The 23,952-nt window shown below is 39.4% G+C and overlaps 1 protein-coding gene across 2 annotated transcripts; it reads left to right on the forward strand.

The window, feature by feature from the left end:
• Positions 1-1,884: 1,884 nt before the first annotated feature.
• VPS4 (Vacuolar protein sorting-associated protein 4) lies at positions 1,885-21,684 on the forward strand. 2 transcript variants are annotated; one of them, XM_051218775.1, is made up of 8 exons: positions 1,885-1,923; positions 1,964-2,075; positions 2,111-2,223; positions 10,695-10,943; positions 15,553-15,819; positions 17,177-17,479; positions 19,183-19,323; positions 20,816-21,684. In XM_051218775.1, the coding sequence occupies exons 1-8, from the start codon at positions 1,912-1,914 to the stop codon at positions 20,918-20,920; spliced, it is 1,302 nt and encodes a 433-aa protein (XP_051071687.1). In that variant the 5' UTR covers positions 1,885-1,911; the 3' UTR covers positions 20,921-21,684. The 2 variants fall into 2 exon arrangements, with proteins under 2 accessions (XP_051071687.1, XP_051071688.1); XM_051218776.1 differs by lacking the exon at positions 10,695-10,943.
• Positions 21,685-23,952: the final 2,268 nt, after the last annotated feature.

Below are 23,952 nucleotides of genomic sequence, written 5' to 3' on the forward strand. Positions count from 1 at the left end.
CAACCAGAAAAGGAAGTTACGCAAACGGACAAATTAGTGTTTCCGTCTACTAGCCTCCGTTTGCGCGTGTCGATGATCAGATTGTGGTGTTGTAGAAGGTCCATACCAATGATTGGCATAGAAATATCTGCAATAACGAAAATCCAGTGGATGGGTTTGCGTAAACCCACGTTAAGGTAAACGTACCTTTTGCCATACGTAGCGATCGGTTTTCCGTTTGCCGCCTGTAAGTTAAAAGCCGATTCCAGAAGCCGGTCGTTAGGATTTGCTGGGAGAACGCTAACTTCCGCGCCAGTGTCGACGAGGTAGCGAACTCTCGTTGTCACATCTGTGACGTATAACAGACGGCTTTGTTCGCCGGCTACGGTTGCCGTTAACGCGTGCCGGCTTGGAAGTTTCCCGAGTTGTTTTTCGAGTCACTCGGTTTCGTGTTGGGAAAATTGCAGGGTTTTCTGCAATTTCTGGAAAACGTTCCATACTGGTTATGATACCAGCACCAGTCGGGGTTATCTGTCTCTTGTGGTCTAGAGACAGATCGCTTACGTGACATGCTTCTACGTGGTGTGCGCGATCTCTTACGGTCGGTACGAAGACTAAGATAACGCGTGAGTGTGTGACATAAGTCGGTTATATCGTTCTGAGTCGTTTGAGGTTTTTCTTTGACTGAAAATACCTCGGTAGTAGTTTTCGTAATTTCTAAAATGCGGTCGGCTGATGCAGCTAGTTCGTCTAAGGCGTTGTTCTGAAACGAGACCAGAACTGCTTGCACCTATTGAGGAAGTTTTGACAAGAAGAGTTGTTTGAATAGACCTTCGTCGAAAGTTCTTGGGCCTATTACCTCTCTCATCCGTTGCAACATGTCCGTCGCAGAACCGTGTTGCAGGTCGATGTTATTGAAGAGTTGATCTAACCTTTGTCGATCGGTTAGGTCTCCTCGTTTAAGAATCGAGCGTTTTAAGATTTCGTAAGGATCGGAAACATCACTAGTAAACATACTAGGTGTTACGTATCTGTTGAATTCGCACGGTAGTGCCTTGACTACTGCGAGGAATTGTGCACGTGTGTCGATCACGCCGTGCTCGGAGAAGTCGGCTTCTGCGCAGCAAAACCAGGCTTCGATGTTGTCGGGCCAGAAAGGCATCAGTTGAAACGAAGGCGGGGACAAAGTCTTAAGCTTGAGTACTTTAGGTGTCTGTTCAGTCATGATGAAGTATGATGTACGGTAATGAACGAGGGGAAAATATATATATATCCAAGAAAAAACACCAAAAAAATCACAATGTTTAAAAAAAATAAAAAATAAGGCAATGATATATAAAAATCCCAAAAAGGAACAGACTCACAGTTGCAATAAGGTGTACCAGATCACGTCGGTCTCACCAATGATGATGTCACAGGTATTCAGTGTTTGACAACGCTTCTACCAGTAACACCTTCTAATGTATTTCGTTCCCACCCAGAGAAATCAAAAGACAGAGTCGAGGAGATCGGAAGAGTATATTTGGCGATGACCAATATATCGAAATTCTCTGATCTAATCTGGCTAGCGATTGCGGTTGATGTTGAGCACGGCGTTACCACACGTGATCTGGTGCGGATACATGACCGAGCGCCTTCAGCTAGATGAGTCCACTAACACATATGGTCAGCATCCAATGTCGAAAACTTAGTGCTATTTATTTTGGGGATTTATTTACCGCTACACCTGTATCAAAGTGTATGCTTGGTATTCAAACCGATTTTCGGGTGATCTTTTTCCCAGAAACACATATTTAGACTGGATTTTATAACCTTTCGATGCATCTGAGTAAGCTGTAATTAAATAATTTTGCTCGTTTAAAAATTTTATTATTGGATATTGTACACAACCCATAGAGCGAGGGTGATTCGGACAGTTTCCCAAAGTCCTGGATGTCGCTTGAAGTAAGGTTGTTTGGACTTGTTGCAGCATTATGAATTCTAGAAAGGCATACAGTTAGTCACTCTCGCAACGAATGAGGACAAAGCAAAGAATTATGAGCAGGCGCTCAGATATTACGAACATGCAATTGAATATTTCATCCATGCCATTAAGTGTAAGTTATTCGTTACTGCTGAGTTTGTTTTTCAGATGAGGCTCCAAGTGATCGAGCTAAAGAATCTATTCAGCTCAGTTGTGCGCGGTACCTTGACAGGGCTGAGCAAATAAAGAAGTACATGGCCTCAAAGTCCCGTGAAAAAAGCGTACGTTTAATTCTTGTATGGATTTGGAAATTTCACTCACTATATATTGATCAATCCCGTATAGTGAAAAAACTGCGTGTATTCATTGGTCAACCCTCAGAGTACTGAATCTGTCGTTAGATAAGCGTAGGGCTAAAGGGCCAAATTTATAAAACCGAGTCACTATATCGTGTACATTTTTGAAGTCCCTACAATTTCGTTATTTTTCTCATAATAACCAGGAAATGTTCCATACATTAGTGCGCCAACGAACTTTCAGAGTTTTCAAACTTATTGGCCTTGGATACCCAATGACTTTGACTCGCTGGTATAAACCTGGTAATTTCTTTGAGGTCGTTACCTGGTGTTAAGTACACAGAGCATATTTTGGTACAATATAAGTTAATTGGCCACTTTATGTTTGGTTATCAATTGGGTAATACTTGGAGTGTACTGATTATTGTCACTGTCAGTCTTACACCGTATATAATCAGTTTTCTGATGTGTTTTGTAATCTAATATTTACTTTAGGATCGTACATATAGTAGTTCGCTAAACTTTCTAGCGCGTCTTAATATCGTCCTGAGCAGAGACTCAAGCTCTTTAAACTTTACCAATATTGTCTTAAGATTGATAGACATACTGTCGTTTGTCCCGCTGATAGTCCTGTGTGGTACTTACGCTATCCTAAAACCCCTAGCTATAACGGGACAGCTCTTATTCAAGACTGGTTTATCATTACTGATTTATTATTATTAGCTGCAACTAGGTTCATGCACCTATATTCTGCATGTAAACACTTGTTTTAAAAATCTGGTCAACTGGGAAGGTACATCTCCTGACGTTGCTCCACTGCCTTGTGGATCAGACCTCCAGGTCAAAGGTTCGGGGTGTGGCTCCCTAAGAAAACCACCTGCTTCGGTTTGGGCACCCGAGCAGTATCACAGCCCGCACACAAATAAAATGAAAATGACGATATTTACTGTAAATTCTATTCACGCTTCGATTAACAGTCAAACAATTGACATAATAATAATAATTATTATTATTATTTACGTCATTTATTCACTCTTTTATTCCTACTCTGTCTATACTTATTTTTTCGACTTATACAGCAGCTCGTCTATGGTGGAAATTCGACTCTATCTAAACGTTCTCGAGTCACTGTCCGGCTGAAAATTGTATGTTACCACCAAATACGAATACTCAAGCAATTTTTTTGAAACCACGTGCACCATTCAAACTGGCTGCCTTCACTGTTCGCACACTCATGCAGGCCAGACAACAGATAGGGCTGGCTATGTCTTTGGGAAGTCTTAATATCGATGTTTGTTGTCTATCTGAGACCCGTATTCAAGACTCTGGTGAAGTACTACAAATTCGCTCTCCATCTGTCGCTTCAAAAAGCTTGTTTTACGTGCGTTTATCCGAGGACCCGATGGCATCTTCGTCTGGTCTTGCTGGCGTTGGTGTCGCACTAAGTGCTAGAGCTGAGGCAGCACTAATCGATTGGATCCCCATTAACAGTCGGTTATGTGCTGTTAGATTAGAAAGTTCCATCAAAGTGAGAAGAAATCAGCGTGGGAAACGATGTCTTTTCGTCATCTCCGCCTATGCCCCGACAAATTGCAGCCCGGATGCAATCAAGAGTGAATTCTTCCACCAGTTAACTGTTCTTCTCCGGAAAGTGCGTTCGACAGATATTGTAGTACTAGCCGGAGACTTGAATGCTCAGGTCGGGCGTCTAGCCACAGAAGAGAATCGTTTGGGTGGCCGATGAGGACTTGTTGGTCGCAGGACAGATAACGGGGACCGTCTACTGCAACTGTGCACAGACCACAACCTGTTTCTGGCCAGCACCAACTTTCGGCACAGCCATCGCCGACGTGCCACCTGGCGTCTTCCCTCTACATCTCAGGCCTGGACTCAGATTGATCACATCGCGATCAGCTACCACTGGCATGGTTGTGTACAAGACTGTTGCTCCTTTTGGAGTACCTATCTGGACTCTGACCATGCCCTGGTCTGCGCCAATGTTACCTTACTTTTTAGTGGCCAACGAAGTGACCGCTACCAAAGGATTGATTTCAGCAAGTTGGTTGCAACTTCTGTTGCAAGTAAGTGTCGAACTGAGCTAGCTTCTGGGCTAGCTACCATCCCACCGAGAAGTATAGATGAGCATTGGTTGCAACTTCATGACGCCATGAAAATGACAAGTAAAGCCGCTTGCGGCTTCACGAAACGTCCCGCTTATAAGGGCTGGGTTTCTTCAGGTTCCTTACAACTCATCGAAGGCCGTCGGTCTACTCCGGGTGACCGTGAGTTTGACCATAGACGAAGGCTGTTACGTAATGAAATCGGGCAATCTTGCGTACGGACCGATAAGTCTGGTGGTCGGAGCGTGCTAATGAGCTGGAAGTAGCAGCTGCATCTTGTAACTACCGGAAGCTCTTCCAACTCATCCGACCCACTGGCAGCAAGAAGTCTGGTGTGAGCGAGACAATTTATGAGGATGACGGGATGCCAAACACTAAAATCCATTGGTGTCTTGGACGATGGGTAAAATTTTTTGAAGGGCAGTTCAACTGGCCTGCTGCTCCACCAACATCGGTCAGACTGTCCTGCCCTCCATGGCCGGTGACCGTAGCTGCTACCTTGACGCGGTGGTCGGGCTTGCCTTTCGTGATGACCCAACCGAGCTATATTGGCGGGAACATATGTTCCTGTAGGTTCTACCATGCCAGGCAGGTCGATTGGAGAACGGTAAGACTAAAAGCAGCAACTCAAGGTCTAAGGGCGAAGTCGTATTGCTGACTGTAGAGGGGTGTGACAGCAGTAAGGTGTTTCCCTCGGGCAACCAGCATTTGCAGCGATGCTGCCTTCTCACAAGGAAGGACGGGGTTAGAAATGGTCGACGCTAAAGATTTCACACCTCACCTTTCCTCACGGATTTCCGTCTCCGGCGGTAAGGCCCTTTGAAGAACGGAGCTAACACATTAAAAACCTCCCACAAAAAGGCCGTGCGCGACCGGCCTTAGGCAGTTGTCTCTTGGGCTCTGCGGTCACGCTCCCAGGTCGTTGAGGCCAACATTAATCCAACTTCCTTCTCAGGTTCCTCAAGAAATACCCTTCCACGGTGTAGACAGCCGGGAGGTGACATCAGCCTTCATACTCGTAGCAGCACACGAGACCAAGTTGGTCACATTCAAATCCTTCTTACACCAAATATCTCTCTTATCTCCCGACAAACCCTTCTCACGGCCCTTTATCACCTCGCACCGCTAGGGCGAACGATTCGAGCACGCGGAACATTACTCCTCGTCTCCTGAAACCACGCTCTAAACTACACGTAGGAGCTTTTAACGTCCGAACACTGTGCCAAATAGGACAACAGGCTTCCTTAGCTAGGACTTTAGAATCTCGCGCCATAGATGTGTGCTGTGTCTCCGAAACACACATACATGATCCGAGTAGCGTCATTCATTTGACCTCACCATGTCAAAATAAAGAACCAACTCGATTCACACTGTGTATCTGGAAGCCCTGATGCTGCTTCCCGTGGCCTTGCTGATGTAGGTATAGCGTCGAGCCCTAGGGCAGAACTAGCTCTCGCAGACTGGATCCAAGTAGACAGTCGTTTGTGCACTGTCCGACTAAATGGAACAATAAGGACTCGGAAAGATAGGGACACCCGTCGTTGCCTCTTCGTCGTCTCTGCCTATTCTCCCACTGACTGCAGCTCAGATGCTGTAAAAGATGAGTTTTATAGAAAGCTTTCCGACCTCCGAAAAGCTAGGCGCTCTGATGTAGTAATAGTGGCTGGTGACTTTAATGCTGAAGTAGGTAAATTAAGCGAAAGGGAAAGACACCTGGGAGGATCTTATGTAGTTGTGGCTCAAAGAACAGATAATGGCGACCGTCTGTTACAGCTATGCTCAGATAACCGCCTGTTTCTTGCAAATACTAACTTTAAGCATAAGTAAAAACATCTTTTAACATGGCGACCCTCGAATTCGTCCCAACGTTGGACCGAAATAGATCACATCGCTATCAGCCACCGATGGAGAGGCTCGACAGAAGACTGTCGCCCATTCTGGAACATATGCTTAGATTCAGATCATGCTCCAGTGCGAGCACGTATTTGTCTGCGTCTTACTGAACGTAGGAAAAATGCTGCAAGGAAACCTCTTAGGGCCCTAATTAATGATAATCAAGCTAAGAGTATATTTGAGGAACCACTAGGAAAACAGTTAGACAGCCATGTATGTGACGCTCACCCCGAGGCAGCATGAAATGATATCCGAAAAGCTGTGGAAACAGCAGTGATATCTGCTAATACGGTAAACCACAAGGTTAGGGAGAAAAACTGGATCTCAACAGCATCTACCGCACTGATAGATGCTCGAAAACTCATTCCATCTGGCTCTGAACATAATGACGAGCGGAGTGAGCTTAAGCGCAAGCTGACAAGAAGCCTACGCAATGATCGTGAACAGTGGTGGGTAGCGAAAGCAAGAGATGGAAAAGGCAGCGGCAATAGGTAATCGCAGACAATTGTTCAGACTTGTTAAGGAAACCGGTATTAGGAACCCGACTGTTAGCGAGACAATCTCAGAGAAAGATAGACATATCATTCATTCTCAATCCAGGAGATTGGATCGATGGGCAGAACACTCTAGGGATTAGTTCAACTGGCCTTCAGCCACACTTCGGTTTCCCACGATCTCCAGTCAACCTGAATGGCAAGTTAATGTAGGTCCTCCGACTCTATATGAAGTTGAAAAAGCCATAGGAAATCTGAAGCGAGGGAGAGCAGCAGGCCCTGACAGGTTTACTCCTGAGATTTTTAAGAATGGTGGTCCAGTATTAACAGTGAGATTGACTGAGGTCTTAGGTAGAATTTGTGAACTGGACGTAATCCCATCTGACTGGTCTCAATCACTGATTGTGCCAGTCTATAAGAAAGGACAAAAGTCCTCTTGTGACAATCACAGGAATCAGTTTGACTAATATAGTGTCTAAAATATTAGCCTCAATAATACTTCGACGCCTAATCAAAGCTCGTGAAGAGCAGATTAGAGAAAACCAGGCCGGTTTTCGACCTGGACGTGGTTGTATAGATCAGATATTCACACTACGTCAGGTTCTAGAACATAGACACACATTCAGACGCCCCACAATGGTAGTATTTCTCGACCTTAATGCGGCATTTGACTGTTGATCGTGAGGTTCTATGGCAGTGTTTGTCACTGAAAGGAGTACCAAAGAAGTATATTAACCTTATAAAGGCTCTCTACTCGAACACAACTGGTCAAGTGAGAGCTTATGGTGAACTGTCATCAGAATTGATTACCTCAAGTGGTGTTCGTCAGGGTCCCCCATTCTTGTTTAACTTTGTCGTTGACGTGCTTTTAGAAATGACACTTTCCTCATCTAAATTTCAAGGAGTTGAACTTGTACCGGGAGGTTCACTTGTTGACTTAGAATATGCAGATGACATAGTTTTATTTGGTGAAGACGCTGACAAAATGCAGAGTCTTCTGACCACTCTGAGCAACAATGCAAGCATGTTCGGCATGCGATTCCCTCCCTCGAAATGCAAAATGTTGCTTCAGGATTGGGTTGCATGGACACCTGAACTAATGATAGGGAGTGAAGTAGTTGGGCGTGTCGGCCGCTTCACTTATTTTGGAAGTCTCATCAGCCCTTGTGGTCTGGTGTGTGTCGAAATCTCAGCACGGATACAGAAGGCTCGACTAGCTTTTGCCAACTTGCGTCATTTATGGCGTAGGCGAGATATCCGTCTATCAACCGAAGGACGTGTTTGCTGCGTAGCAGTTCGTTCCGTCGTACTTTATGGCAGTGAAACATGGCCGGTAAGAGTAGAGGATATCCATAGGTTACTAGTATTTGATCATAGGTTTCTTCGAAACATTGCTCGTATATCCTAGGTCCATCGAGTAAGTAACACAGTTGTTGGGAAACGGGTACTAGGTAAGGATGGCAAATAAATTGATGAAGTAATGAAACCTCATCAGTTGAAATGGCTGGGACACGTTACGTATGCCCAACCACCAACTGACCCGACGTGCGATGTTTTATGATGTAGGAGTAGGTTGGAAGAAAGCTAGGGGCGACCAGGCCAAAACGTGGCACAAATCCGTAAAGTCACTAACAGGTGGACTGAGCCATGTTGGTAGATGTAGACTACCTGGTTGGGATCCGCGAGATGGTAGCAACCGATGGTTAGAGACCTTGAATGATATGGCTCAAAATAGTTTGCAATGGCGCAGGTGCATCCACTCTTTGTGTTCTCCCAAATTCTTCATGTCCCTTTTTTCCTCTTTCCAAATTTATTTCACTGGATTATACTTCTTGAATAACATCTTCAAACCCTAATCTTTCTGGCAACTGCTTATACTCTTACCACCTCTACCACCACGGTATTTGAATCGACCGCTGCATCTCTGTGCTAATGTGGTGTGGCAACTCGAACTGATGTACGTACGTACGAAGTTTTACGTTGTTACTGACTGACTGACTGATCCACCAAATGAGGTGGAAGTCTGCAAGGAACTCCAACTCTTGAAGCGCTACAAATCACCGGGTCCAGATGACTTAAATCTGGGTCCTTTTAAAGATGGTGGTGACTTTCTGGCTAAGGAACTGACTATATTGTTTACAAAGATCTGGGAACTAGAGAGTGTACCAACATCATGGAATGAGTCGATAGTTGTCCCTATCTTCAAAAAGGGTTCACATCGTTCCTGTAACAACTATCGGGGGGATAAGTCTACTTCCGATCTCATCCAAGGTATTGACTTCCATCATACGTCGTAGGTTGTTCAAAACCCGAGAAAGATTGACTGGCGAGGAGCAGGCTTGTTTTCGTTCTGGTCGAGGATGTATTGATCACATCTTCACCCTCTGCCAAATGTTAGAACACCGCCATACTTTTCAAAGGCCAACAATCGTAGTGTTTCTTGACATCAGGACTGCCTTCGATTCGTTGAACAGGACTGTTCTCTGGGGTTGTCTATTGAAGAAGGGTATGCCTGAGAAGTTTATTAACATCCTAAAAGCCCTATATACAAACACCTCAGGCAGAGTGAGGGCATACAACCACCTCTCTCCATTGTTCCATTCAAGCAGTGGGGTTAGACAGGGTGCCCAATCTCACCATTCCTCTCCAACTTTGCCATCGATGACATTCTGGGAACAGCTCTGATGGATGTAAGTAATGGCAGTGTGGATCTGCTGCCTGGAGAAAGACTTCTCGACCTTGAGTATGCGTATGATATTGTCTTACTGTGTGATAATGTCTAAGCGATGCAATCCGTACTTAATCAGTTGGCAATCAATGTCCGTAGGTATGGTATGTGCTTTGCACCTTCGAAGTGCAAAGCACTTCTACAAGACTGGCAGGATCCTAATCCTGTGCTCACCCTGGATGGTGAGCAGATAGAAGTAGTCGAAAAGTTCGTGTATCTAGGTAGCTGCATAAATGCTGGTGGTGGCGTGAGTGATGAGACCAATGCACGTATAGTGAAAGCCAGAGCGGCTTAGGCCAACCTGGGCCATCTTTGGCGCCTTCGTGATGTTAGTCTGGCTGTAAAAGGTCGAATATACAACGCGTCGGTGAGAGCAGTTTTGCTCTATCCTTGTGAAACCTGGTCTCTCCGAGTTGAGGATGTTAGACGACTCTCTGTGTTCGATCTTCGTTGTCTCCGAAGGATTGCTGACATCCAGTGTCAACACCATGTTAGTAATGCAGGGGTTCGGCATCGTGTGTTCGGGCACAGAGATGATAATGCAATTGGTGTCACCATCTTGAAACACCGACTTCGGTGGCTTGGACATGTTCTACGAATATCGTCTCAGACAATTCCACGTCGTGCATTATTTGCCGACGCTGAGACTGGTTTGAGAAAGCGGAAAGGTGGTCAGTGTATGACATGGTGTCGTGGTATGAAAGAAAGTTGCAAAGGGCTGGCTTGTGTTGGTCCTTCACGACTCCCTGGTTGGGGTCCGAGAGATGGTGCAACACAGTGGCTAGAGACGTTATCAGATATGGTTCATAATAGAAGCCAGTGGCGATCCTGCTGTAACCCTTTACTTTCTTCATAAAGAAATGTGGTTGTTTCTTCCTTAACTGTAAGATTTCTTCTGATTGTACCTTTCCGTCTCCCCCATTATTATTATTGTTATTATTATTATTATTATTATTATTACACTACCTTACACTAATCTGGTCGTTATTGTTCTTCTTTTTCTGTTTCTTTCACACTTCTTACCTTTCTTTCTCTTCCCATTCTCTTTGTTTTTTGTGTCGCATATATATTTGGTGCCCCCTTATACCAATATTTGTGTTCAAATAAATAAATAAATAAATTTCTAAGTGCTAGCGACCATAGTCAGAAATATCGTTTTGTACTTGTATTTTGATTTGTTGACTAGTCTGTATGTCATGTTTAAAACCCATATTTTTGTAGGAAGCAAACTCTGGTGGTACAAGGGAAAAGAAAAGAGATGATTCTGATAAGGAAGACGGCGAAAACTCACGTTTTCAACTTCAGTTGCAAGGAGCGATAGTGACTGAAAAACCTAATATCAGCTGGGATGATGTCATTGGTCTACAGTCAGCAAAGGAAGCTTTGAAGGAAGCGGTGATTCTACCTATAAAGTTTCCACACCTGTTCACTGGAAAGCGTACTCCTTGGAGAGGGATTCTTCTTTACGGCGTAAGTCGTACCATTTATCCAAACCTCAATTAAAACAGTTTTTGATGTTAACGCCTCATCCAAAGATTGCTTCTAAGTGCAAAATTAATGTAACTAACAATGTACACTTACTTGTCTTCGACTTTACACCACATGTGTTAAAATGAAAGATATTTTCCGGCTATTCAAATGAAAATGTATGAAAAGACATTTTAGCTCGTGACTGGGTGGTTGACAGATGATATTAAGGTTTTCTAATTTAATTCAGTACATGGTTGTTTTGCAACTATGGCGTGTTACTACAATTGTATGGTGCTTTCAGATCTTGGTAAACAAACTACTCTATTTTGGGCGTCAGAATTGTAGTAAGTTTAAGTTTGTTATCACGTTGGAGGAAAGATATAACTCACTAAATCATTTATATTTCTCGGTTGCGTAATTTCGATCTTACACTTTTTTGTAAATTTTACTCATACAGTAAGTCACTGATTCGCCAGCTGAAAGTTCTACTCAGTTGATTCTCTTCAAAATTTGACTATCAATGTAAATAGACTTACTGAAATCAGTTTATTGTGGGTAGTCTATCTATATCAAAATATCGTCAAAGCAATTTGAAAGAAATCTAAGCTAGTCGGATTAGTGTGGAGGAGCTGCTTTCATCTCACTCATGATATTCAGATTAATTCTAAGTGTTGAATCACATTTCATTAGTCCAAAATAAGTGTTTTCCTTCCTAATTTTCCGTTATGAAGTCTAAATACCATATTTATCAGTTACATTCAGTACGAAACGAAACAAATAAATGACATTGAGTCTGACTCAAAAGCTTATTGCTTCAGGCTATCACAACTAAGTAAAATGAAAATCAAAGGAATAACAATGCATAATATCAATGCTAGTGGAAAACTAAAATAAGAAAGAAACGTAAAGTTGGTGAAAGGGATAAAATCAGTGAGTAAAAAGTATTCTATGATATTACGCCTATCTTATGGACTCCAACTAACAAGTCTTCATTTCCTTACAAAACTACGGGCATCAGATGCAACAACACTTCTCAAGTTGGGATCGGAGTGTGTTAAAAGTAGCTTTGAGCTACGCATTGATTTGACTTTGTTGAAAGATGCTTGACATTCTGCTGACCATTGCCAAAGTTTGTCATTTATAGTAATTCATTCAGAGGACCTCTTAGTCGATTCATTTCAGGCAGAATTGTACTCTAATGACCAATTAATCCCAAGAAGGATCTTGATGAAGGAACGTCAGTTGGTACAGTCATCTTCTATGTTGACAGGGTCTGGTTGAGGACCGTTCTTATCCAAGATGAAATCAAGGTATTTGATCGAATACCTGAGGATACACTTTTCTTCATATCGTTGGAAACCATAGTCCATCACTCGGTTAAAAGCTTGATGTAGTCGATCAGAAAGTTCGCTGTCAGTTGAATCCATAACTATGATATCATCTAGATGAGCTACTGTATCAGACACACCTATTAGCATCGTATCCATTATTTGCTTAAAGATGACAGGTGCAGTCTTAATGCCAAATGGTAGGCGGGCATATTGAATTAACTCGATGATTGTTGATAGTCATTGGCGGTTTCCCAAACAGGTTATACGTTTCTCTAGAAACTAGGGTGATATCGAGTGTCACATCAACGTGAAGACGTATTGAGGTGCCGTTAATTAAGATATTAACATACTTCCTCTAAACGTCATAGTCGGCTTGGAAAGCTGCTGCTGGAGAAAGTGATTCAGATTTGTCTGATTTCACCACTTTTCGAGGACGTTTTTGTTTCTTCTTGGGCTAGAACGTACGATTTGGTGGACAATGACCTTCATGTCTGTGTCTGTTGCACACCTGACATTTATGCTTCTTAAATAGACAGAATCGTACATAATGCCAATCACCATATAACCAACAGGCAGTCATTGGTTTGTTACGAGTTATTCTCAGCTTCTGAGCTTTTTTTTTTACCTAGTAATAACATTGATGCTACTGCAGGTCAAGTTCGGATTGACTTGTTCAATTAACTCATTGTCGTGTCTGATATATTGTAGTCGTTTACACTCATCTGTCAGTGTCCTAAATGTGACGCTTGGATCTTGATCCAGTCAAGCTAAAAGTCTGGTCCTAATCTCAGCACCTTGTGGTGACTGAAGAGCTTTGATGAATATTAGGCATTTAAATTGGTCTTCCGTCAATGAGCATAAATTGAACCTCTCACACTCGGTTGACGACATCTGTAGAGCGTCAGATTCATCGGCTTCGCGTTTCACCAAATTTAAACACTGATATCGAATACTAGACAATGAGGATGATTCACCGAATATCTCTGACGATTGAGTTACCGTCTCGAAACTGAGCTCTCGAGGTAACTTTGGCAATATATGGTCAGCATAACGTGCGTGTTCATTGCTTCCCAACTTACGCATCAACAAACGAGTCTTCCACGAGTCATTTTGTTTGCAGAATTCTCCTCTAAATATGTTTTCCCAACGCTTGAATCTCGTGGGGAAAGGTATTTCCATTTTCAGGGTCATAATTGAGTTCTGAGATTCTGCCAGAAACTTCATTAAAAGAAGTACTTGAATTAGCTTATGAGCTCGAGCAGTCGATGTTAAGCTGTTGCGTCAGAGTTTCCAACAATCGCAATTGTGTATCAAGTTGTGCTTGCTGTTATTGTAGTATTCGGTTGAGCTGGTCATCTGATATGGGCATCTTGAATTTTTTTCCTTTTTCCCCGTCGCCACTATTATGATTTCTCTTATTACGACCCAGCTACTCTTATTGCTTAGTATTTCTTGGACACTGCTTCACTTGACAAGTCCCCAAATCAGAACGCGGTTGAACAGTAATGTAATTATGTTTCAAATAACAATGATGGGTGGAAGTAAGACTCTCAATAAGAAAATCGTTAGTATATTTATAATTTTTACGTAAGGTGATTCTAGAGTCTTCCCCAAGTCTCTGCCAGCGCTGATCAGGTGAGAAATAACCAATCAGCGTGCCCCAACACAATCCTATTCAGAACATGCTTTAATCCAATCTATATCCCGCTAACAATTATAAACTGAGGTAAAGAAATATTAGTATCCAATTATTGTGAAGGAACAACTGTTTTATCTTTGTTATTTTTGCTACTAAACTTTTGAATGGAAAGATTAAAGTAATTATCCGTTTTTGTTGTAATGCACAACCAGTAACACTGCTGTTACACAATATTATTGCATACACATACACAATGTAAAAGGGTTACTTTAATTAGGCTTTAAGGAATTCAATTGGTTTTCGTATATTGGGTTATTTTCATGTGATCAAAAATATTTGATTTCAGTCTTTCCACCCTTATCTTAACTTTACTTGTTGTGACGGGCAGTATCCGAAATCTGATATTGATATACGGTGTGCTTCGTGTTAGCTTACCAACTGACTACTGGGCGAGAATGTATTTCTTTATTTATTTGAACACATAAATATTGGTACGAAGGGACACTGAATACATATGCGCCACACAAGTCACTTGATTTATGTGTGGGCTGTAATACTGCCCGGGTGCCCTAGACCGAAGCAGGTGGTTTTCTTAGGGAGCCACACCCGGAGCCTTCGACCTAAAGGTCTGATCCACAAGGCAGTGGAGCAACGTCAGGAGATGCAGTCCCATGGTAACCGGTGACCGACAATAGGTTCATTCACATTTTGTCCCCTCAGGATCCTTGAGCCCATGTGCACCATTGGTTTGGAATCAGGGTGTTCCAACTGTCCTAGGTGGACCCTCCGTGTCCACCAACCCGGTTAAAGCGCCGAACATTCGCTTCTCGTCCTCTCAATTTCGTAAACAACGCCCGCGGTGCGAGGAGGCAGTGAGTAGGACTTCCCTAGCAGTGGCTGTATACGTGTGGCCATGTGAGAGCATTTCGAGTGCGAGAGCTGACTCTCCCCACCCTCGGCTGTACCAGAGCATTTGGGCTGCTGAATAAAATTCACGAATACTCATTCTTATATATACCACTCCAATCCTCAGAAAATTGATCCCTTGCTTAACCATTGAATTGTACTTGATCTTTAGGCCATTTCTGATCGACTTTCCCATTAGGCTACTACTGATTGGCTCTCCCCATCACTGCTTTTAGATGCACAAATTTTCTTCTAAGTCTTTTTAATTTTCATCCTTTTGTTTAGCTATAGGCAACGTAGAGCCTGACACATATCTACATAGTTTAAATTACCTCACCATATCAGGACAGGGAGATGAAATTATCAAATTTAAAGTCAAAATAGTAGCACTGGTAGTAGTATCAGCGTATTAATAAAGAATATAAGTAGAGAATACGATTGAAGACGAAAAATCCCTGAAATAAAATATCTAAAGAAGCACTTTAAAACTAAGAATCTAAGGGAGATTAAAGATTGAATCACGGAGTTTATGAAAAGTTAGTTTATAGCATTCTCGTGTTTGTTATCTTAATTAAATGAATGGTTCGTGAATTTGTTTTTCTCCATGGTTCAGGAGCCTTTTGGTGTTAATGCTTTGTTGTTTTATAATATTTGTCCAACATACTGTAATTAGTCTGTTTGAGTCGCAACTTCATGGTCTCTAAGTAACGAAGTTTCTCATTTGGAAATTTAGCCACCTGGAACTGGTAAATCATATTTGGCCAAAGCTGTTGCAACCGAAGCAAACAATTCAACGTTTTTATCCGTTTCAAGCTCAGATTTGGTTAGTAAGTGGCTTGGTGAATCTGAGAAATTGGTGAGATCACTATTTGCAATGGCTAGAGAACAAAAACCAAGTATAATCTTCATCGATGAAGTTGATTCATTATGCGGGTCACGTAATGATAATGAGTCCGAGTCTACAAGACGGATAAAAACCGAATTTCTTGTTCAAATGCAAGTACGTATTCTAGACTTATGAGTTTCACATTTTATTTTACCAACATTAATGTAATAGGAGTCTAGAAAAATTGCCTTTAAATTAAAGCTAGTTGGTAAATTTTCAAACATTTAGGCTGTTGTTGTAAGAAAGATTTTAAAAATAGTTGGATTATAGTGGTTTGTTTTGTCTATAAGTAATCCGCAATAATCTTTATTTAAATACACTGAAGAATAAAGTTAGGGGAGGCCAAACCAAAACGTGGCATTAGTCATTGAAGTCACTAGCTTCTAGTCTGAGCCATGTTGGGAGATGCAGACTGCTTGGTTGGGGTCCGCGTGACTATCGTAACCAATGGTTGGAGACTGGGTGACGGCTCAGAATCGATCACAATGGCGTTGGTGTATACACTCTCTGTCTTCCCTTAAACTAAGAGATTAAAATCGCTTCATATGTTTCTTTCTACGAACTAATTCTTTCTTCCTGTACTATATCCTTATATGCAATCTTTCTTTTATATATTACCACCTCTGAATTAACTACTTTTATGAATCCGGTGTTCACCTTGTTGTGTTAATGAGGTATGGCAACTTGGACCGATGCACATATGTGCCTGGTCCTACGTTGTAGCTGACTGACTGAAATACACTGAATAGTTCAGAATTTTTGTCTGTATATAAATCTTTCGGAACTCCCTTCAATGACTCCATCTTCGCTTGTTTGAGACGAACTTTTAAGCCAAAAATAAGTACGCGAAACGTTTCTTGAGAGATAGTGTAATAATATTTTCAAACGAGCGGCTGTATAAAGCAGTAGAGGTGCTTTTCACTTCATTTGTATCATGCAAGCACCCACATATTCATCTTACCAGCGAAAATAACATCAATTATTTGGCTTAGGATTGTTGTGCTTTTAGTTTGCACCATTTAAAGTATGGTTTGAAATATCTCAGTAATTAGGTTTCAGATCTGCTAAGCTTAGAGTATCTGTATGCGATTGCTGTTAATGTAAACCAATAATGCTTTAGGTTTCTCTATCAAAAATGATCTAAGGGTGATATTTTCGGTAAGGAGCTATGTACGCTAACTTGGAAAATTGTGTTTATTCTTTAGATATTTTCGATATCTCTGATGAAGAAGTTGATGTGTTTTTCATGCAATTGGTTCCCTTTATGAATTTAAATAGAGCAAGAACAAACATTGATGCAGAATAGTATGAATTCATATTATTTCGAGGTTTCTCGTCAGCTGCCTACAAACCAAAATTGTGATAGAATTTTTACATGGAGATAGTGTGAAACAATTGACATAAATGAGTGTAAATAACGTGATTACAATAATAACTATATATATATGCATTATTCTTACCATCGTTTCAGGGTGTCTGTTCGAATAATCAAAACGTCCTAGTGTTGGCAGCTACAAATACTCCTTGGACTTTAGATTCTGCTATACGTCGTCGTTTTGAAAAGCGTATATATATTCCCCTTCCTGAAACAGGTGAACGTGTTAGTATGTTCAAAACGAATCTGGGGAACATATTTCATAGTCTGGTAGAGAAAGACTTTATTGAACTTGGGGCAAGGAGCACAGGTTATTCAGGTGCGGACATATCAGTTGTTGTTCGGGAAGCTTTAATGATGCCCGTTCGGAAGGTTCAAACGTCAACACACTTTAAATATGCAAGTCTTTTTAATTGTATTAATCTTTATTATATTAATACTCATCTAACCTAAGCTCCTATATGTCATCAATTAATGAAAAAATGGTGCACGAGGTTTTAAACTACATCCACTGGTTCACCACAAAGAGTGTATGCCTGAACACAATCCTATGAGTTCTACAGGGGCTCTTTGAACTTCTAAGGCACAAGGTACATGCAATACTGAATAATACTAATTAACAACTTATTAAGTACGGTTTGGATAGCTTGTATGTGATCACTGTTAGACTGTCATCCGTGTACTCCAGGTCTAAAGCCTGTCTTGGGAACAGATTTACATCACTATTGGATATTTTCTTCAGAACTGTTTCCAGAGTTTCATCAGTTGGAAAACTAAAAAGGAATAGTCGAGTTTGGCAAACCTATCTAATCCCGCTTTTGGAGTACAACAGTAGGGTTGGTATTATACCTTCGTTCTTCGAGATGTGTTTTTGTACACAGTTTTCAAAAGACCAGTAACACTCTCAGGGACATATGTCAGTGAATTGTACTTCTGGACCCTCTCCCCGAGATGATATTAAATTAATTCGAAGTCTTATACCTGTAGTTTCGTCTTTTTTTTAAATGCTGTCAGCTGTGTTAAGCCTTTGTTGTAAATATAATGATTACGCGTGAACACATTGAAACTTGATTCAAATGATTAGAGGGATAAAGGCTTACTTTCTACATTTCACAGATTTGACCGAAACGGATATTGTTAATATATCAAAAACGTTTAAGTGGATGAAACAGTCACACTGTAGAACATTGACAACTACTCTTTTCTAAAGAAAAGATTATTAGGAAATTTTGTGCACTTTTCAGTTGTTTTACAGTCATTTTTTCATTTCACCAAAATGATCTTATTTACTTCTTTTTATTGAATTAAATTTGGTTGAAACATTTGCTTGTTGTCTCGATATCAGTTTCAAAACGAAAGATTAGCTAATAATATTTCCGTACAGATGAAACAGTTTGAATTGATCCGAATAGTTTGATACCAGGACTCTAAAACTGATACTCGTAATCAACGATCTAAGATGGTTAATGGCATAGTATAAAATAGGTTCCAGTTATTCAGTCCCATCTTACTCTAAGTCTTGAATTAAATGTCATCCATAACTTCCCATACTTTGATCTCATTTGTTAATATTTAAATTTTCATTACTTTCAATATCATTTCTTATCACATGCTTCCCATCTTAGTGTCAGGTGTAGCAACCGTTGCATAAACTAATACTAGATTCTACGTTAAGAAGGACTGGTTGACTAACCGAAGTCTCTTGAACCCTAAAGAGATATCTTTTCCTATCACCTTTTTAATATGCAGTAACATTGAGATATTGGCTTTAATATGTATTGGGCTTAGACAAACTATAAAATGGCATATGTGAAGGTTTATTTTAATCTGTTTGTATTTGAGGATTATGCAGTATAAATAGAGCTATGAATCAGTGGTTAGGTCAGTTGCCTTCCAATCGTTAAGTTGCACAGTTGATCCCATATAGTCTATTTTGGTTTTGGCAATCAAATAACATCATTATTGGTCACACCAACATACATGAACCTGTCTACTAAGTTATCTTAAATCAGCTAAATTACTCGATATTTATCTGCAGTCCTTTTATTGATTTCCAATTCACTTTTGTATTTCTGATTGTTTAAATTGTTTTGTTTTGATAGGTTACTGGTCCTTCTCCTACTGATCCATCAAAGATCGTCAATGATCTTTTAATGCCGTGCTCCCCGGGAGATCATGGTGCAATAGAAATGGATTGGAAAAAAGTCCCAAGTGATAAACTTAGAGAGCCCCCAGTTGCTATGGTTTGTTTGTTATTTATTTTGCTCATTCTTAATTTGATTATGAATTTTTTCAGTAGTATAATTCTATATTTTTGTATCTGTTTATCCGTATATGTATAATTTTATGACAATTCACTATTTAGCGTAGAAATTAGTGAATATCAATTATGGTTGTCTAATAGAAATGAAAGTGTTGTTAATATAACAATAATGTGAAATAATATACTCACATTAACCCGTATGAGTTGTGTTAATATGTCTGTGGGGTGTATAGAGCTTTCTATCATGAAAACAGGATACAGATTTTGTCTAATTTTGTGGAAATAAAAGTCACTATCATCAAATTTGTATTTCGTTATTTTATTACAGTAGAAAAGTCATGTAACTTGTTCCATTAATGTTTTTTTAGAGCAATAATTGATGCTTATACCATATGAACTTTTACAAAACTACTATACACGTAATTAAACTATTATATGAATTATTCATAACAGTGTTAAACCGAATACACAAAACTAAGTTGACAGTCTTCGTAGAGACAACCCTTTTTTCAAATGCATAAATATCGAACACCGGTAAATTTTCGCATTTGCATTTACTGAAGTAACTGGATTTCAGTAACTGACTTTCCAGAAGTACGGGAAATATTGTTAACTGGATCAAACCTAAAGAATCTGTTGAAAAATTTAAGCTTAAGATCAAGCTAATGGTCATAAGTTAGTCGTTAATTTTCAAAAAAAAAAAACTTGTTCTCATATCTAAAACATAGAATTGTCGGGAATTTCTAAGATTGTTAAGTTTATGATTTCAGACTAAATAATTATCACTTTTTAGTGGCTCTGTAATATCTGACTCCATTTTGACCGTGTAATTATCGTTATCGACTTACACATATCGTCAATCCTCGTACATAATTATTAACTTAAATCGCGTTGGTGAATGACGGAATTAAATAAGTTAACTATGAGAATGAAGTTTTGAATCTGTATATTTTGTACAATCGTTGGTCAGAACAGACAATCAGAGAGACGGAGCGAAGGGAAACGTAGTCGGCTCACATACCTTCTCCAATCCATTTCGCATCGCTCTCTTCGCTCCGTCTCTCTGATTGTCTGTTCTGATCAACGATTGTACAAAATATACAGATTCAAAACTTCATTCTTATATTTAACTTATTTAATTCCGTTATTCATTGACGCGATTTAATTCACTAATTATATACGAGGATTGACGATATGTATAAGCCGACAACGATAATCACACGATCAAAATGGAGTCAGATATTACAGGGCCACTAAAGTGGTAAGGCTAACGTGATCCGAATACGCAGCCTTCCAATCTGTAGTCAGATATAGAGTCACCAAAACTTATTGCATATTTTATTAATATAAAATGTTTATTTATTTGTGATACATTTATTACACTAGTAAGTTAATCATCACTTATATTGATACTGGTACAGTTTTGATCCAAAAAGTTCTTAATTCTTTGTTTATTTCCTTTTGCTTTACAGCATGATATGTTGAGTTCATTAGAACGAAATAAGCCAACTGTAAATGCTGAAGATTTAGCAAAACATCGTAAATTTACAGATGAATTTGGACAAGAAGGATCTTGAATTTTTCTCTCCAGAAAAATGTTCCATTATTCAACGTCTTTGTTTAAATAAATTTTTAAAATCACATTTTTGATTTGTCTCTTTCTTTCTTTCAGAAGTTACAATATATATATATATATATAATTTCGTCTCCGATAATGACTTATTATTTCCCCCTCTGTGTCTATACTTTGAAATCGTATTGTTATTTATTTTCTCCCTCCTCTCTCTACACCCATCTTCAGTGTTATATATAGTTGTGGATATACATATAAAATAGCTATTTGCCACTCTTAACCTTCTAAATAATATGTCGTCCTGTGTTTCATTATAACTTAACTGCGATGAATTACAATCTCCATTTTGAATAAAAGTATTCGTTGAATGATGAAAAAAGTAATTTACAACCATGTGAACTGAACATCGAAAGCTGACTGCCTATATGTGCTACATTCTAATCTGTCGAATAACGAACTTATTTATACATACAGATAATATTGTTGTGTATGTGCGTGTTTGTGCATACTATACACGTTTCTATATGCTGCACTTATTTTTTTTTCGAAAAAATATGAGACGATTAAAATATTTCAAGCGCAGTTTCCATGTATCATATAGAAGTGCTTGATTGGATAGTTGTAAAATTTGTGTTCAAGTGACTAACTTACCTTGGAGATTTGTTTCATCTTTTGCTCCGTTTATACGGACCTCTTGATATATAATGTTGAGTATATTTTTCATTTAGTCTTATAATTTTCATTTGATAATAAAAAAATAAATACATGTTATGATTGCTTTGTTGCCTGTAATTAATGTTAGTGGATACAAGCATTAGTGATTGTATTATGAATAATCTAGATGTCTCTTACGTAATCTACGTGCAATCACGTTTATATGGTTGCTGTGGTTTCGCGTCCAGTTTGTATTCCATCATTATGCTAGTTTGTGTCGTATTTACTACTTTATCGAAATTATAATTTTGTTGAAATAGACATTGAGGTATTGGAAATCTTTATGGGTTTAGACGGATGCAAGATGATCGGCTGCTTATAAATATTTTTCTAAATGATAGCGCGAAAGACCACTGGTTAGTTTTCATTTGATAAAAGTAAGCAGTCTATTAAATGAATTTTGATTGCCTACATCACAAACGATAGACTATAGAAGCAATTCGAACATAAATAAGTAAACTGATGAATATGTTAACTGAACCAGTCACAATGTAAGTCTGATATCGACACAGCGCCCCTTGTCATAGTTATGAATATTGCGAGCACTTAATAAATGGTGGATAAATAGGGACTGACTATTCGCTTCCAAAAGTCAACAACCTCAGTAATCAAAAAGGACTATTTGGACTAACTAGGCTTAAATAGTGTTTATTTCGGTCTGTAAGGTGAAGCACAAATCTGATCACAGATTACAAAGTTTTAGCAATGCAGTCCCTTAAATCTTATATCATTCAGCACTTAACTAGCTTGAGAACAGTGCTTCAGGGATATTTTTATAAGTTCTCAGCTCGATCCTAGAACCAACTATGTCCTTATCTAAACTGGAAGTAATTAGATTCTGTCGACCAGAGAATGTGCCTTTTTTTCATTTATGGATGTATGTAGAGTTGTCATAAAACGTTACTGAATTTATTTCCATCCAGGGATATGCACTGTCATAATCCCTGTTTAAGTTTACTTAGATTTTCAGGTGACCCATATTAATAAAACTATCAAAAATAATCTATGCGAATCTTCACATTCACTGCGTTTGCAGCTGAGAAGTGTTAGTCTCCCACACAGTTCCAGTAACACTCGAGCTCACTAAGTACACCATCAACCTAATTCTCTTAGGATTTCCCCTATCCGTGTTCCCAACCATTTATTATTTAAACTAGTGGCTCCAGCTGGAGCACATCAAGTATCACACTTTTTTGAACCATTTCAATGACGTGTTGATTGAGATTAGGAACCTTCACTTACTGAGATGTCTATAGATCACGTTACTCATGTCCAATCGGGACCAGTCGATATGTTGACTAGGATAGAAGTGAATTGGGAAGAATACTAGAATGTGACGGTCTGAAAAGTCACTGACCATTTACTTAAGTCATCTGAAAAGGCGCAAATTCGGTAATTGGGATCCGTCAGATAATCATACTTTTATCATAAGAAACTAGGTGATTTGGCTAGAGATCAATTGGAGAAGTTTAGATTTGCTCGTCCGCATCTATAATTATTAAATCTATCCTCTAATTCTCGTTCTTATTTCTTTCCTGATCCTTCCAACCTAGAATATACATGTGACGAACAGAATTGTCTGTTATACATATTGGACGAAGTTTATTAAGTCAATGTGCTGGTGGATTTTACATTCGTAATTAGATTGAAGGCATCAATTCTAATTTGATTTTTGTAGCTAAAATAATATTAATGTATTTATTTAAACCAAAAGGTACTTAACAACTTTCGCTTATTTCTATAATTTGGTTATACTTTCTGCCGTTGGGAAGTTTTAACACGTTCCATATTTTTGGATTTACGTCTATTACTCTTCTAAATCTGTTCATATCAGATTTAATTAATATTATTAATACTGTTGCGGTGATTTTATTCAGATATTTCGACCTGAATAACTTTCTGCTCAGTTATGTATGGATCAGAACTAGTGTCTTTACTTATGCATTCAGGAGTATTTTTCTCCCTGGATTTTAAGGAAGGGAAATAATTCCATAAGGAAAATATTTTGTAATCAGTGATCACGTCAGTTTAAGGTACTTTGTTAATTATTGTTCTGTATGTAAGTTACGTCCCATTCTCTTAGTGACTACAAAAACAACGAATTTCTAACAATTTTTTGATGCGATCTGATTAGGCTAAGAGAATAGATGCACGGTATCCGTTTGTACTGACGAAATTTATGTCATCACACAGATCCTGTAGTTCAATGATGAACTGGTTGACAGTTCGTTACTTTAAGATAATTTGGATTGAGATAACTAAATACTATTTTTATGACTATTCTAGTTGATTCATCAGACATGATCATATTTGGTCTTTGCA

The sequence above is a fragment of the Schistosoma haematobium genome, chromosome ZW, assembly GCF_000699445.3.
Source record: "Schistosoma haematobium chromosome ZW, whole genome shotgun sequence".
In the NCBI taxonomy this organism is placed as follows: domain Eukaryota; kingdom Metazoa; phylum Platyhelminthes; class Trematoda; order Strigeidida; family Schistosomatidae; genus Schistosoma; species Schistosoma haematobium.